This window comes from Nematolebias whitei, chromosome 5, assembly GCF_014905685.2.
Source record: "Nematolebias whitei isolate Nwh7 chromosome 5, NemWhi1, whole genome shotgun sequence".
Lineage (NCBI taxonomy): Eukaryota > Metazoa > Chordata > Actinopteri > Cyprinodontiformes > Rivulidae > Nematolebias > Nematolebias whitei.
Window position 1 is genome coordinate 22983917 of NC_056502.1, and position 14284 is coordinate 22998200.

The window sequence follows — 14284 nt, forward strand, 5'->3', positions numbered from 1 at the left end:
ATATATATATATCCACCGAGATATATACTTATTTATATATATATGTTTATATGTAAATAAATAAGAGTTGTAATTTTTGCATTGTTTTGGGATGTTTAACAAAATAAACCCAAGTTTGTGTTCACATTTTTCACAAACAAGGGACCTATTTTTCATTGGTTGTGGAAAAACCCAACAGGTTATAACTGTGGCTCGCTTCCTGTAAACTCACACTCACAAAGAAGGACGTCTCATGTTTATGCTGTCCAGCTGGGCTGTAACTGGCAGGATCATGGCCATCTTTGAAGGGCAAGATACGTCCAGGAATTAAAAATAAATGCACAGAAAGTTTATTACAGAGATGCTACAAAACTCATGAGCTTGTTAATAGTCTACAAATAAATGCAGCAGTAAGTGAAAATATACCTTTGTATGCAGCTTTAGATGGAGTTGAACTGGGGACTGATGAGTGCGACGCCCACCATTCTTCATTGGCAGAGGCCATCTGTTGGCGTTCCTCTCTACTCCAAGGCTGACCGTGGCGAAAACGTTCTACGTATCTATGACAGCAAAAGTTAATGCTTTGAGATAAAAATGAACTACCACTTAATCAAAACAACATCAGCGGATATACTTTGCATGCACTGACTCATCCTGAACGCCTGAGGAAATGGTCTCTGATAGAGCAGCCCATTTGTCCATCAACATGTCAGGAGAGGATCCGCGGTCAGTGGAGGGCCATGTCTCTCTGTACGCATGTCCATCAGGAACAGAAAAACCATCATCATGATTCTCATTTAACTCTTGTGTTTCCTGGGTTTGAGAACGTGGCTGTTGACTGGAGCTCTGATTAGAACGAACAGGACTCAGGGTCTGAAAAATAATAATAAGTATGTAACATGTTTTAGGTAACAGAAAAAAACTAAACGTATTAGGTGAGTTAAGCATTGTGTAGAAGGCTGGCATACAGTTTTCTTCTCTTTCTTTGACAGGGATTGCTTGCGGGATGGATGGTAGTGTGCTCTCCTCACAGTTGATGCAGGTGGGAAAGGATTCTGCGTTGTAAATACTGACCCACTAACACAACAGACAGACTGTAACTACTGCAGTGGAACAACAATAACTACTAGCATAAACAGTATTCTTAAGATCTTACCTAGATTTCATAGCAACTCCAGAAGATCAGAGATGATGCATCAGTGAACACTAGAATAAATGTAAAGAAAAGGCTCTCTGATACACTTGATCTTAACTAATCAATTGCGCCTGGACTTGCTTGGCTTTGTTCCGAGTTATCATGGAACAAAAGCCTGAACGACATAAATAGCCTTTTAAATTACAAATTACACAACTACGTTAGGCAAGTTTAATACCTATTAAACCTAAACCTCTTACATTGAAATAGAAGCCATCACTAATTATTTAGCTTTAACTAGAAAAGTTGTTTCGATTAACCTAAAGGAGCACAACGATTTCTATCCGCAGCTGTTTACGTACAACTAACAGCCAATAGAAATCCAGGCATAAATGATGAGCATGACTATTATCCAATCACAGGCCGGATATTGTTTACGAAGGAACCAATCAGGTGAGAGAGAAGCGGCAGCGCGCGGAAGAGGAAAGCCTGCAAAGGCTCTGAGCTTGTCAAAAAAAGAAGCTAAGTTAGCAACGGTTGTTCAGCTAGTGCGTTCCACTGTCCGTTTTAACAATAAAACCAACTGTCTGTGGTATGTTAGGTACATATATAGAAGTAGTTCGATACGTGTCATTAGGATATGTACATGTAACTGAACGTCTACTTACGTGAAGTGGTTTTAACGTTTATTAGTTACAGCAGAGGGCGGCTAACGATTTATAAAGGTAACAGCGTTAAGCTAAGCTAACGGTGCAGTTAGCAAGCAGTAAGGTGTACAAGAAGACACCGTGCTCCTCGATTAGTAGTTAAAAACAAGTCAGCGTTCAAAGTCTGAATTCTTTCAAGTACATTTAGGAAAAGTTGGGGATAATGCATCACGTCAAGATCAAAACCGAAAGGCCAGGTATGATCATAAACATAATAATAAATGTTTGAAGATGTTTAGATTCTTCAGCAGCACTTAATTTAGGATGAATATACAGTAATATTGTTGTTATTACTTGTGCATGCTTTTTCTCGATAAAACAAACAAAACAAGACTGTAATAAAACAAGGGTAGCTGTAGTTGTTTTGGTATGTGTTTATTTTCAGATTTAGAGAGTAATGCTGCTCGCAGCAAGTTGGATGCTGTGCTCAAAGGTCTTGTGGAGAAGAGTGAAAATGAGCGGTTCGTAAAACATTTTTTATAAATATGCATCGTAATTATCACTTTTTTTAACATTTTAATGTTTTTATTGTACTTCAAACAGAGAGCCAAGTGAGAGTGATCCAGGAAAGTTATCAGTAGACACTCTCAATAAGTATGAACCAGTTTGTTGTCTTTGAAAATGTATTCCTATAGAAGGATTCACATATCTTAATAAATAATTATAATTTTGCTATAGTATAGTCGTTGAGCACTTTTTTTATTGTTATTTTTAGGGATTTGTCTCCATCATCTGCTGGAAAAAGGTAGGTGTCATTTACTCAGGTTTTTTTTAAATTTGCTCTTGTATCTGCATAGCAGAACTAAAACATTTGTAGCTCAACATGAAGCTTTTTCCCCTCACAACCTAAGATCATCTTCTTTGTTTGGCTCTTCCCTCTTCAGGGGTTGCCACATCAAGTCATCATTCATCTCACTCTGTCCTCGTCATCCTCTGTCCTCCAACTACCTCCATGTCCTCTAACTGCATCCATATATATTAGTTTTAGCCTTCCTCTTTGTCTTCTTCGTGGCAGCTGCATTTCTAACATCCTTCTACTAGTATACCCACTGTCCCTTCTCTGAACATGTCCAAACTATCTCAGTCTGGCCTCTCTAACTTTATCTACCAGTTGTTCTAGCTGTGCTTGTGCTGTTTCTCTGATTATCTCATTCCTAATCTTATCCATCCTTGTCCCTCCTAAGGAGAACCTCAACATCTTCATTTCTGCCACTTCCAGTTTTTTCTCGTCTTTTTGTCAATGCCACTGTCTCCAGACTATACAACATAGCTGGTCTCACCACTGTCTTGTAAACTTTTCCTTTGGCTTTTGTTGCCACTCTTGTAAATTACAACACTGTATTTCATACAGTGGAAATAAATGTGAGCTTGTCATACATTCTGCAAGTCTCTATCGTTGTTGTGATTTTCAATTTATTTTCTTCAGACCTTCAACAAGATATCCACAGCACCGGAGGAAGAAACGGAAGGAGATTGACGAGGGCATTCCAGAGACCAATCAGCATAAACAAAGTAAATTCAGTAAACTTTTTTTTCATTTACCCTTTATTTATACAGGTGATCTCACTGAGTCACAAGAACTCATTTTCAAGAGAGACCTGCTTTTGGGAGCAAATGGTGGGGGTTAAGGGCTTTGGTCAGGGGCCCAGAGTGGGGCGAATGAGGGTGGAGTCAGGTGTAGGCGTTTCACCTTTTCCACCCACATTTTGATGTTGTTTGTACCAGGAGTTGAACCTGCGACTTTCTGATCACAGGCCCATCTTCTCTAGCCTCTGCGCCACCACTCTCCACATGAATAAATGATGGGGGTTGGGCTTAACTGCACTTCTTTTATTTATTTATTTTTTCATTCTTTTTTTCTTTTCCTAGATGCTTATGTTATAAAGTTGTTTGATCGCAGTGTCGATTTGGCCCAGTTTAACACCAGTACCCCTCTATATCCAATCTGCCGTGCCTGGATGAGGAACAATCCTTCTGTCCGAGAGCCAGCAGCTTCCCCAAGCTCCCCACACAGCATGTCTGAAGATGAGGTGAGACTGTAAAAAAAAAAAGTCTTAATTTGTTTAATTTTGTCCCACATTTGCAAACATTAACAAAGAGAGAAAACAAGGGGCTGGAAAACATTTATTCCTAATCTTCAGAATTCAAAATTGTTTTTACAATCAAATTAATTGCATCGGCTCTAAAAAGAGATGCTATATTTTGTCTCCTAGTCTTCTTTACTGTTTAGTAAATCAACTCTTCTGGTTTTTGTTTCCTAAAATACAAATTTTATTTAATTTTGGATCATAATGCATAAACGCCTGTAGGTATTCCTTTGTTTGCATCCTGAAATTGCATCGAATGAAAAAGTCAAACCAGGCGTTAGTTACTTTGTGATATAACTGGCATTTATTTTGAAAACTGGGCATTTTGTATAAAATAAATTAATGAGTTTTAAGATAAATTTACAGCAGATTCGGGTCCTGTATATTAGTGAATTTACCAGAAAGTGCCCTACAGATGGCAGTCTCCTCTTCACTGTTGTGCTCATCATAAAACTTCAAACTGTTATTATAAGTCGTTATTGAGCTCCATTATTTAAAACTGTTTTTTTTTTCTTTACCAGGTTACAGACATGTTAAATGGTAAAGGTCAGAATGTGTTTCGACTCCCTCCTCCAACTTCCAGTCCACTTAGTTCTTCTGGAGAACCCATCAATCTCAGGATCCCACAGACTGAAAAGCCCGCTTTTTCCAAGGTTCTTGATCAATATGTGGTTTACATTTGTTGTGATTCAGAACGTACACACATCTGCTTAAAACGGTGTTAAACAAGGGAACTTTTTTTTTCTCCCCACAGTTAAGTGAAGTTCCTCTTTCAGACCCTCTTATAAGTGATCATATGGAACGCTGGAAAAAGATAAGACAAAAGTAAGTTTTTAGGGGGGAAATGTAATTAGTTTTTATTTAGAAAATATTAAGGGCGGAGAGATTTAATAAAAAGTGTGCAAGAGTAAACCGCTTTTCTGTTAATTAACGAGCTATCAAAACGTGGCTGTTGTCCAATTTTTTTCTGATGAAGTCTTAAGCTTCACATATTTTTACAAACTTTTAACATAACTAAACCTAAAAAGCTTAAGTCGGGTCCTCTGGATGGATTCTTCTAAACCCTTCTGGCTTCTGTTAAAACAAGTACTGGTACATTTATAAGGGGAAACCATTTCATGGATCTTGTGTAATTGATCATTTTGCACACTTTGCATTAGGCTAATTTTGAAAATTTCTGTGTGTTTTTTTTTTCCAGATGGAAAGAGTGCTCCAATAAGAACCAGTTAAGATACAGTGAAAGCATCAAGATTCTGAAGGAGATGAAGGACCTTTTTGATCACTGACACATCAGGACTGTCTTGTACAGAATGGACTGTCTTTATTTCCAACGGAGCCGTGGTTTTACATTTAGTTCAAAGATTCACAGAAAAGCATGAGCAGAACTTCTGATTCTAGAAGATTTTTATTCTTTTGTTTTGTATATATAAAAGTTAACATTTCTTATGTGCACTCATCCTGTAGTGTCGTGTGAGGGACTTAATTTAAAAATGTGTAAATGTATGAATAGATTAAGTTGTGTGTAGTATTTGTGACTTGAGCGTTCTTAACACCAAAAACCATAACCTCAGGTTTACGTCTTTGATTTGAGATTTCAGAGAAATAAGCAGAAGTAAATAAAAAAATAGAGATTTTATTTGTTTTAACTTCTTGTTTATTTCTCAACAAACTATAAAGCTTCTTACAAGTAAATGGGAATTAAATTTAAATAATTATATTGTATATTTGTTATAAAGATTACAGATATCATTGCCTACAATCTCACTGCATTCAGCTTTGGTGGGATAATAATATAATATTATTCATTTAAAAGGAAATGACTTGAGGTTAACATGTATACCCACAAAGTTTTTTCACTGCACTGGTTTCACAGTAACCAAACACTTTGACATGTCATGAGCAAAACTGAAGTGGAGCAGAGACCTTGTGGGGTTTCTTGGCAGAGAAAGGAAATCAATGTCGCAATACCTTCTGTGGAAACACACTTCACTTTTCCAAAGTAGTTTAAAAGTTGCTGTGATCTTTTATCTACTTTTTAAAAATTATACACAAAGATGATTTTTATGAGGAAAATATTAACAAAAGTGTTATAACCACAATTCTTCTGACGTTTGTAACTTTTGTGTTTATTTAATGTTTGGTGAGACTGAACTCTACGTAAGTTCTGCACCAATTCTTATTCAAGCCTTTTCCTTTGTGTAGTGACTCACTTGTAGAGCTGCTGACCTAATTACTATTTAAGCATCTTTAGTACAAAGAACCAGTTCTGTTTTGTACTTCTCCCGTCAGTTTTACAGATATTGAGCTACATTTTGTTTCTTTCATAGCTGAGATCCATCCCTAAAGCATACCCTGAGCAGTAACTCGTGCAAGATCTTCATTTAAAAAGAGTTGGACGATATGTTTATATTGTTTTCCTCAGAAATGCTCATTTCCTTTTTAAAAGTGAAACTGCACACAGTATTGTACTTAATTTTGAAATCTAGTTATGATTTATAAGTTGAAATGTTTCCCACACAGGTAAACAAACACGTGAAACTACAGTATAATTTTCATTAGCTTGGCATCAAAAATGATGTTTACCGTTTTTTTTTTTTTTCCTCATAATTTCTTAGAATTTTTTTATGTGGGCAAAATGTCTTGCAAGGTTACCTCACTATTTATCCATGTCCCATTATCCAGGAGTTCCATCCATCCATCCATAATCTTTTCCCACTTCTTTTCGGATCACGGGGGTCACTGGTGCCCATATCCAGTAGTCACTGTGTGAGACTGGGGACACCCCGGACAAGTCTCCAGTCCATCACAGGGACAAACAACCATTCACTCTCTCACTCACACCTAGGGACAATTTAGAGTTACCAATCAGCCTAACATGCATGTTTTTGGTCAGGCACAGAGAGGGCATGCAAACTCCACCCAGAAAGGCCCCCAGCAGGGATTTGATTCAGCGACCTTGTCGCTGAGAGACAGCAGCTCTACCAACTGGTCCACAGTGCCGCCCGTAGTTCTAACCACATTTTATTTTACACAGTCTCCAGATCTAAAGGAGTCGTACCTTTCAAACTGCAGACAGCTCTTATTGATGTGCTTATGCTTTCAGCCCAATATACGGATATTACAGATAAAATATTTACCTATAGTTTGTAAATGTTAATTACAAGTATAATAAATTGTAGTACAAGCACCCTGTCTTCATTAACATTTTGATACAGAAAACGCTACACATGGACAGCCTGGTCCTAATGATTTTTTTAAATACTTGATTTATTTAGTACAGTATTTCAAACCATTTTAACTTAAGTATGCACATATCAGGATTTTATTTTCCATTTTATGAAAACAAAACTCAAAGTATCAGGAAAACTTGGAAAACACTTGGTGCATCAGACACATTAGGTTACATGAGAACATTTTTGAGCTATGTCTACTTTTTAACAATCTAAGCTGCACGAGTGTGGTGTGGTTCAAGCAAAAAGCTGTTTTGTTTGAATAACAAATGTGAAGCAAACAATTTCCTGTTATTAGCAGTTCGAATTGGCTGGTTTGCACTTGTGGTATCCTGCAAGATAAAATTTTTAGGTGAGACAAAGATCTATACACTTTATTTATTTGTAGCTTTTTTATTTATTTATATAGTGCAAATTCACAACAAAGTTGTCTCAGGGCACTTTGCAGGAACTTTGATATGCATGTAAAAGCTAATTAAAGTTCTCTAAGGAAGATTCACAACTTAATAACACAAAATATAAAATGGAGCGAAATGTTGAATCTCTTGCAAAAACTTTGTGAATCAGTATAATTTCCTCTGAAACAATGTTGAACAATCATACAACTTTAATACTGTAAAAGAAAAAAAATGAACTGTTCTTAAAATTTTAAGTAATTTCAAAGAATATATTTTTTGGAAAATAAGTAACATACAAGTACAAAATATTTTATTATCTACAACATTTACAACTATTTTTTACTGCTGTACAACACCCACACAAGTCAGTTCATCTGGTATATGTGACGGTATCACTGCTCACTGAATAAAAAGATCTAGAAGGGGCATCTAGAAGTATCTCATCAGCCACACACAGAACACTTTAGCAAGAAAGTTTTTTTGAATATAACCACAAACTATTAAAATAACCAAAAACTAAACCTATTTAACACAAAAGCCCCCAGTCAATTTGGATTATTTTCCCTTTTATTTCTCTAAATTATTTGTTCATGTTTTCTTCCATGCTCTGTGTTCTCTCAGTGTAGACTGCCTTACTTTCTGTGGAAGTGTTAGCATCTTTTCCCTCAAAAGCTACAACAGTAGATGACTTTCGAGGAACCCATGATGACAACGAGCGAGAAGATGCAAATGACATGCGGTCCTCTGCCAGGGCACTCTCCAGGACCAAACAAATGGACTGCTTAATCTTCTTCTGGAACTCGTCACACATAAAAACGTAGAGGATGGGGTTCAGGCAGCTGTTCATGTAAGCCAAACTCACAGTCAGAGGACCTCCAACAATCACAATGACCTGAAGATCTTGTTTCGCATTTGATTCTATAAAACTTAAAATATGAAAGGGCAACCAGCAGATGAAGAATGTTAAAATGACAGCGACAATAATCCAGTGAGACCTCCGCCTTCTTGTCCTCTGCAGATGCCTGGCACGGATGGCTATGGCCACATAAGAGACAAGTATAACCAGGAATGGAATGAGAAAGCCCATAACAAAGCGGAAAATTATCAAACTAAAGTGACTTTCAGAAGCCATAGTGGAAGGATAGATGCAATAACTTTTCATACTAATATTACTGTCATAAACATAATCATCATATTCATAGCTGCTAAATTGTTCCACTGTACGAAAAGTAGCATAGGGGGTGCTGCAGATGCCAGCAGTCACCCAGATTACAGCACAGATGATCTGAGCTTTACAGACAGTGCGCTTGTTTTGTGCCCACACTACCACCCAAATGGACAAGCAGCGATCCACACTTATGGCCATGAGCAAAAAGACACTGGCAAACATGTTGATTACATTCACCAAGGAGCTGAGTTTGCACATGAAATTTCCAAAAGGCCACTCATCCCAATGGAGAGAGACTGTAGTGAAAATCAGGAAGGTGGTGAAGAGGAAGTCTGCAATGGCCAAGTTGAGAAACCATACTGAGTTGACTGTTCTCTTCATCTTGAAGCCTGTCACGTAGATGACCAGCCCGTTGCCAAGAGTCCCAGCTACAGTTATCAGACAGTAGATGACCAGGGAGAACGTCTCTATGTGTCTTTTGGCCACTTCCAGTCCAGATGAGTCATTTACGGTCATCTTATCTGAAAATTAAAATAATATCTACTAAAAACTCCAAAGAAAATGGTCTGGTGTGAAATTTATAGAACAATTCATTTCAGTGTAATGGCCTGAATGTACCGAAGTCTGAAAAAAATGTTCATTAACAATAGGTTTATCATACAGTGCATCCAGAAAGTATTCATATCGCTTCACTTTTTCCACATTTTGTTACGCTACAGTCTTATTCCAAATTGTATTAAATTAATCTTGTTCTTTGAAATTCTGCACACAATACCCAATTATGACAATGTGAAGTCTTTTTAGATTTTTGAAAATTTATTAATAGAAAACTTAAGAAATCATATTTACTTAAGTCTTCACTGCCTTTGTCATGAACCTCCAAATTGAGCTCAGATGCATCCTGTTTCCGCTGATCATCCTTGAGATGTTTCTACAACTTAAAATGGAGTCCACCTGTTGTAAATTCAGTTGAGTGGACTTGATTTGGAAAGACATACACCTTTCTATATAAAGTCCCACAGTTAGTGCATGTCAGAGCACAAACACCCAGCATGAAGTCAAAGGAATTGTCTGTAGACCGCCAAGACAGGATTATGTTGAGGCACAAATCTGCAGAAGGATACAGAAAAATTTCTGCTGCTTTGAAGGTCCAAATGAACACAGGAGCCTCCGTCATTCGTAAATGGAAGATGTTTGGAACCACCAGGACTCATAGAGCTGGCCAACCATCTAAACTGAGTAATCGGGGAGAAGGGCCTTAGTCAGGGAGTTGACCAAGAACCTGATGGTCATTCTGTCAGAGCTCCATAGTTCCCCTGTGGAGAGAGGAGAACCTTCCAGAAGGACAACCATCTCTGCAGTAATCCATCATTCAGGCCTGTATGGTAGAGAGGCTAGATGAAAGCCACTCCTTAATAAAAGACAACATGGCAGTCCATCTGGAGTTTGCCAAAAGGACTTGAAGAACTCTCAGACCATGAGAAACATGGTCTTTGGTCTGATGAGACAAAGACTAAACTCTTTGGTGTGAATGCCAGGCATCATGTTTGGAGAAAACCAGGCACCACTCATCACCAGGACAATACCATCCATACAGTGAAGCATGGTGGTGGCAACATCATGGGGATGTTTTTCAACAGCAGGAACTGGCAGAGTAGTCAGGATAGAGGGAAAGATGAATGCAGCAATATACAGAGACATCCTGGATGAAAACCTGCTCCAGAGCGCTCTTGACCTCAGACTGTGACGACGAATCATTTTTCCAGCAGAACAATGACCCAAAGAACATGGCCAAGATCTCAAAGGAGTGGCCAGAGTCCAGACTTGAATCTGATTGAACATCTCTGGAGATATCTGAAAATGGCTGTGCACAGATATCTCCCATCCAACATTATGGAGCTTGAGAAGTACGGCAAAGAAGATTGGGGGGAAAGCTGCCTAAAGAAAGGTGTGCTAAGCTTGAAGCATCATACATTATTCAAAAAGACTTGAGGCTGTAATTGCTGGCAAAGGTGGATCAACAAAGTATTAAGCAAAGGCTGTAAATACTTAGATAAATGTGATTAGTTTTCTATTTTTAATAAATTTTCAAAAATCTAAAGAAAAAAAATATTTTTTCACATTGCCATATTAGATTAAATTAACACAGTTTAGTATAAGCATGTGATGTAACAAAATGTGGAAAAAGTGAAGCTCTGTGAATACTTTCTGGATGCACTGTATAACAGAACATTTTGAAAACAAGTGTCATGCATTTTCATTTATGTAGTTTTATTGAAAATTACATTGTAGCACTTTTTCAACGGATGCAAAGAACAACACTTTTATATATTTAACGCATCTTACCCGTCTCCATTCTGCGTAGCTACTGCTGCTGCATGAGTCGCTTTTCTTTCTGAGTTGGTTTTGTTCTGATCATAGCTAAATCGTTCTCTAATTTCCCCTTCCTCTTAGCTCAGACCACAAATTATAGCAGCCACAACAAATGAGGAAACTAAATGACAACGTCCTCTAATGGTGTGCTTCAACTGTGTTTTATTGTAATAAGTTGAAAATCGAGTTTTCTGAGGCAGAATCTATTTAAATTCTGCCAAATTCCAATTTAATGGTTTCTCAGCTGCCCCAGCCTCAAATTCCAACATTTTAATGAAAGTTTCAGAAAGTAACCACTGAAGTTCACCTACAGCTGAATAACTTTTGCTCTTACCCCAATTCAAGATGGCCACTGCACAGCCAGTCAACATTAGCCAAGACAAAATGGTTATAACTGAGTTAGTTTTACAAATATTGAGATAAAAGTTATGGTAGTAGCTGAGAGTCAAACACATTTTAGCAACACATCTAGCAGTATGACCTTGCTGAGCGTACAGTAACGTTGTTTTTAAAGTTTAACCAACTTAGACATGAAAGATGGCGAGCGATAAGCTTTTCTTCAAGGAATGCTACGTTTTATTTGAAGATATAATTGAATTAAACTCGTTCTACGCAACTTTGCTTCTACTTGGTGCCAACATTTAGTATCGAGTGATCATACAGCAAAAATATTTTTTACAGGGAAATAAAATAAACTATCATTTTTTTTAAAGGATTTTCTTTCAAACACTTAAAACAGCAACATTTCAGTCACCTATTTTTATGATTTAAACATTTAATGACTTTTTAAAATATTTTTGTGTAAAAATGTCATAATGCCAGTTGTTAAAAACAGATCAGTCTTCTTTTGGCTTTTTCCCTCTTCAGGGGTCGCCACAGCGAGTCGTCCTCCTCCATCTCACTCTGTCCTCTGCATCCTCTGTCCTCACTCCAACTACCTCCATGTCCTCTCTAACCTCTTTGTCTTTTTCCTGGAAGCTGCATTTCTAACATCCTTCTACCAATATACCCACTGTCCCTCCTCTGGACATGTCCAAACCATCTCAGTCTGACTTCTCTAACTTTAGAAGTCTGTTGGAGTCAGCTTCCTCACCATCACAGACATCTACACCTCTAGATGCATGAAGAGGGCCACCTGCATCATGAAGGACCCCACTCACCCAGCACACACACTTTTTGCCTCATTCCCCTCAGGAAGAGGATTAAGGAGCATTAAGTGTAGAACCACTAGACTGAGGAACAGCTTCTACCATGAGGTTGTTAGACTCATGAATCTCTAACCAGGATAATCACTGTGAAAAATCACATCATGTTGCTGCTGATCTATTTCATGTTGCTGCTGATCTGTTTCATGTTGCTGTGTTCATTCGTGCTCATCTGCTCACACAGACTCATGGTCATGCTGGTGTTCGACATATTGTTTTTATGTTTTTAGTGCTTAGTGTATATTTAGTTAATGTTCTTAGTTCATATCTTAGATCTTATTGATGTTTTTCTTTTACAGTTTATTATTGGATGTAACTGGGACCCTGTGTACATAATTTCATTCCACCACATGTGGAGAGTATGACAAATAAATCTCTCTGACTAACTTTATCTCCCAGTTGTTCAACCTGTGATGTACCTCTGATGATCTCATTCCTAATCTTATCCATCCTTGTCACTCCTAAGGAGAACTTTCTGCCACTTCCAGTTCTTTCTTGTCTTTTTGTCAATGCCACTGTCTCCAGATCATACAACACAACTGGTCTCTCCACTGTCTTGTAAACTTTTCCTTTGACCTTTGCTGCCACTCTTGTCACAAATCACTCCTGAAACTTTTCTTCATCCACTCGATCCTGCCTGGACTCTCCTTGGGTTATAATTTACTCGCTGGATCTTAAGTAACCAAATCAGTCAAACTTTCTCCTGTTTGAATGAAACACCCATTGCAGGTTTTCATTTAATTTTCTTTTTTTAAAATATAAATCACAGCAAAACAGGGCAGAAGGTGGTGCAACTGGTAGAGTTGCTGCCTCTCAGTGAGCAGGTTACCCTGGTTCATATCCCAGTCCGGGGGCCTTTCTGGGTGGAGTTTGCATGTTCTCTCCGTGCATGCGTGGGTTTTCTCCAGGTACTCCGGTTTCCTCCCACAGACCAAAACCATGCATGTTAGGCTGATTGGTAACTCTAAATTGTCCCTAGGTGTGAGTGAGAGAGTGAATGATTGTTTGTCTCGTTTGTCTCTATGTGTCCCTGTGATGGACTGGAGACCTGTCGCGTAGTGATTGCTGGACATGGGCACCAGTGACCCCTGCGACCCAAAAATGAAGAAATGGGTAAAGAAAAATGGATGGATTGCTAAACATTGAATCATTTCACCCACAGGCTATTTGTATTCACACTATACTGCTATACACTGTTTGATTTATTTGGCACACTTCATGGAAGTTCATGGAAAATGCTGAAGAGACCTGAGTAATTATTTCAATCTTCTACTATGAATTTAAAATTTGTGTGAATTATGTTTAAATGCAAGACACTCAAAATGTCCTTTATGACTTTCTTTTAATTTATGTTAGCTTCAAAAAACTGCATTTCACCTTTAATGTCTGCAGAATGAGCTGTGCTCAGTTTTTTTTTAAGTTACAATCTTTTGATGTTCAAAGTTCACATAAAATATGAGCACCCCTCATGAATGTGGTCATGTAGTGAACTTAATCTGGTGTCATGACTAAGCCTAAGGTCAAAATCCTTGACCTTAAGAACCTTGTGGGACAGAAACTGTCATTTTATTGATTTGAATCCAGAAATACAGGTTCACCCATCCTGAGACTCTCTTTCTCGATAATCAAGTGAAAGAACACTCTCTTTTTTATTATCATTACTATTTTACAAATGTTGATAATCAAAGTGTCTTAGTTCAAACCATTTTAGATGTTGCAGTGAACTAATCAATTTTATTAACTGGGTAATGATTTTTAATTCTCATGCAAAGTAGAACTCATGTTAAAGCTGTTACAGAGTAATTATGCATTTTCTGATTTTCTGTCTTTGAATGAGCAAGTGTAAGTTGGTCCAAGGTTGGAGTCAAACGCAAAACAAGTTGTTGGAACGAACTGTCATGTTTTTAGAATCCTCTCAGACGTAAATATAGAGGTTTTTGGCACCTGTTTCTGAAACGCGCCAAAACAAAACTCTCTCTGTCTGTGAGAACATTTCTGATCT

General features: G+C 37.7%; 3 protein-coding genes across 3 annotated transcripts in view; 1 reads left to right on the forward strand and 2 right to left on the reverse strand.

The window, feature by feature from the left end:
• Window positions 1-1213, reverse strand: part of proser3 (proline and serine rich 3) — a 4754-nt gene extending 3541 nt beyond the window's left edge. Inside the window, 5 exon segments of the mRNA XM_037676364.1 lie at window positions 218-279; window positions 406-539; window positions 614-852; window positions 948-1056; window positions 1136-1213. Coding sequence (XP_037532292.1) covers window positions 218-279; window positions 406-539; window positions 614-852; window positions 948-1056; window positions 1136-1146 — 555 coding nt within the window. The 5' untranslated portion in view covers window positions 1147-1213.
• Window positions 1214-1624: 411 nt separating this feature from the next.
• On the forward strand, window positions 1625-5544 carry lin37 (lin-37 DREAM MuvB core complex component). Its single transcript, XM_037676379.1, has 9 exons — window positions 1625-2018; window positions 2207-2282; window positions 2365-2415; window positions 2537-2566; window positions 3248-3333; window positions 3691-3851; window positions 4430-4561; window positions 4663-4733; window positions 5107-5544. Exons 1-9 carry the CDS (start codon window positions 1985-1987, stop codon window positions 5192-5194), a joined length of 729 nt encoding a protein of 242 aa, XP_037532307.1. The 5' UTR covers window positions 1625-1984; the 3' UTR covers window positions 5195-5544.
• A 2572-nt stretch (window positions 5545-8116) lies between these two features.
• Window positions 8117-9220, reverse strand: LOC119410314 (C3a anaphylatoxin chemotactic receptor-like). Its single transcript, XM_037677226.1, has one exon. The coding sequence runs from the start codon at window positions 9218-9220 to the stop codon at window positions 8117-8119; it is 1104 nt and encodes a 367-aa protein (XP_037533154.1).
• Between the last annotated feature and the right edge of the window lie 5064 nt (window positions 9221-14284).

What these genes read in the sequence shown, in the direction of transcription:
- LOC119410314 (XM_037677226.1), bottom strand. Translation starts at nt 9,220, where the DNA reads ATGACCGTAAATGACTCATCTGGACTGGAAGTGGCCAAAAGACACATA.
- lin37 (XM_037676379.1), top strand. Translation starts at nt 1,985, where the DNA reads ATGCATCACGTCAAGATCAAAACCGAAAGGCCAG. An exon ending in GACCAATCAGCATAAACAAA is followed by an intron (nt 3,334 to 3,690) that starts GTAAATTCAGTA and finishes TTCTTTTCCTAG; the next exon opens with ATGCTTATGTTATAAAGTTG. An exon ending in ACAGCATGTCTGAAGATGAG is followed by an intron (nt 3,852 to 4,429) that starts GTGAGACTGTAA and finishes TTTCTTTACCAG; the next exon opens with GTTACAGACATGTTAAATGG.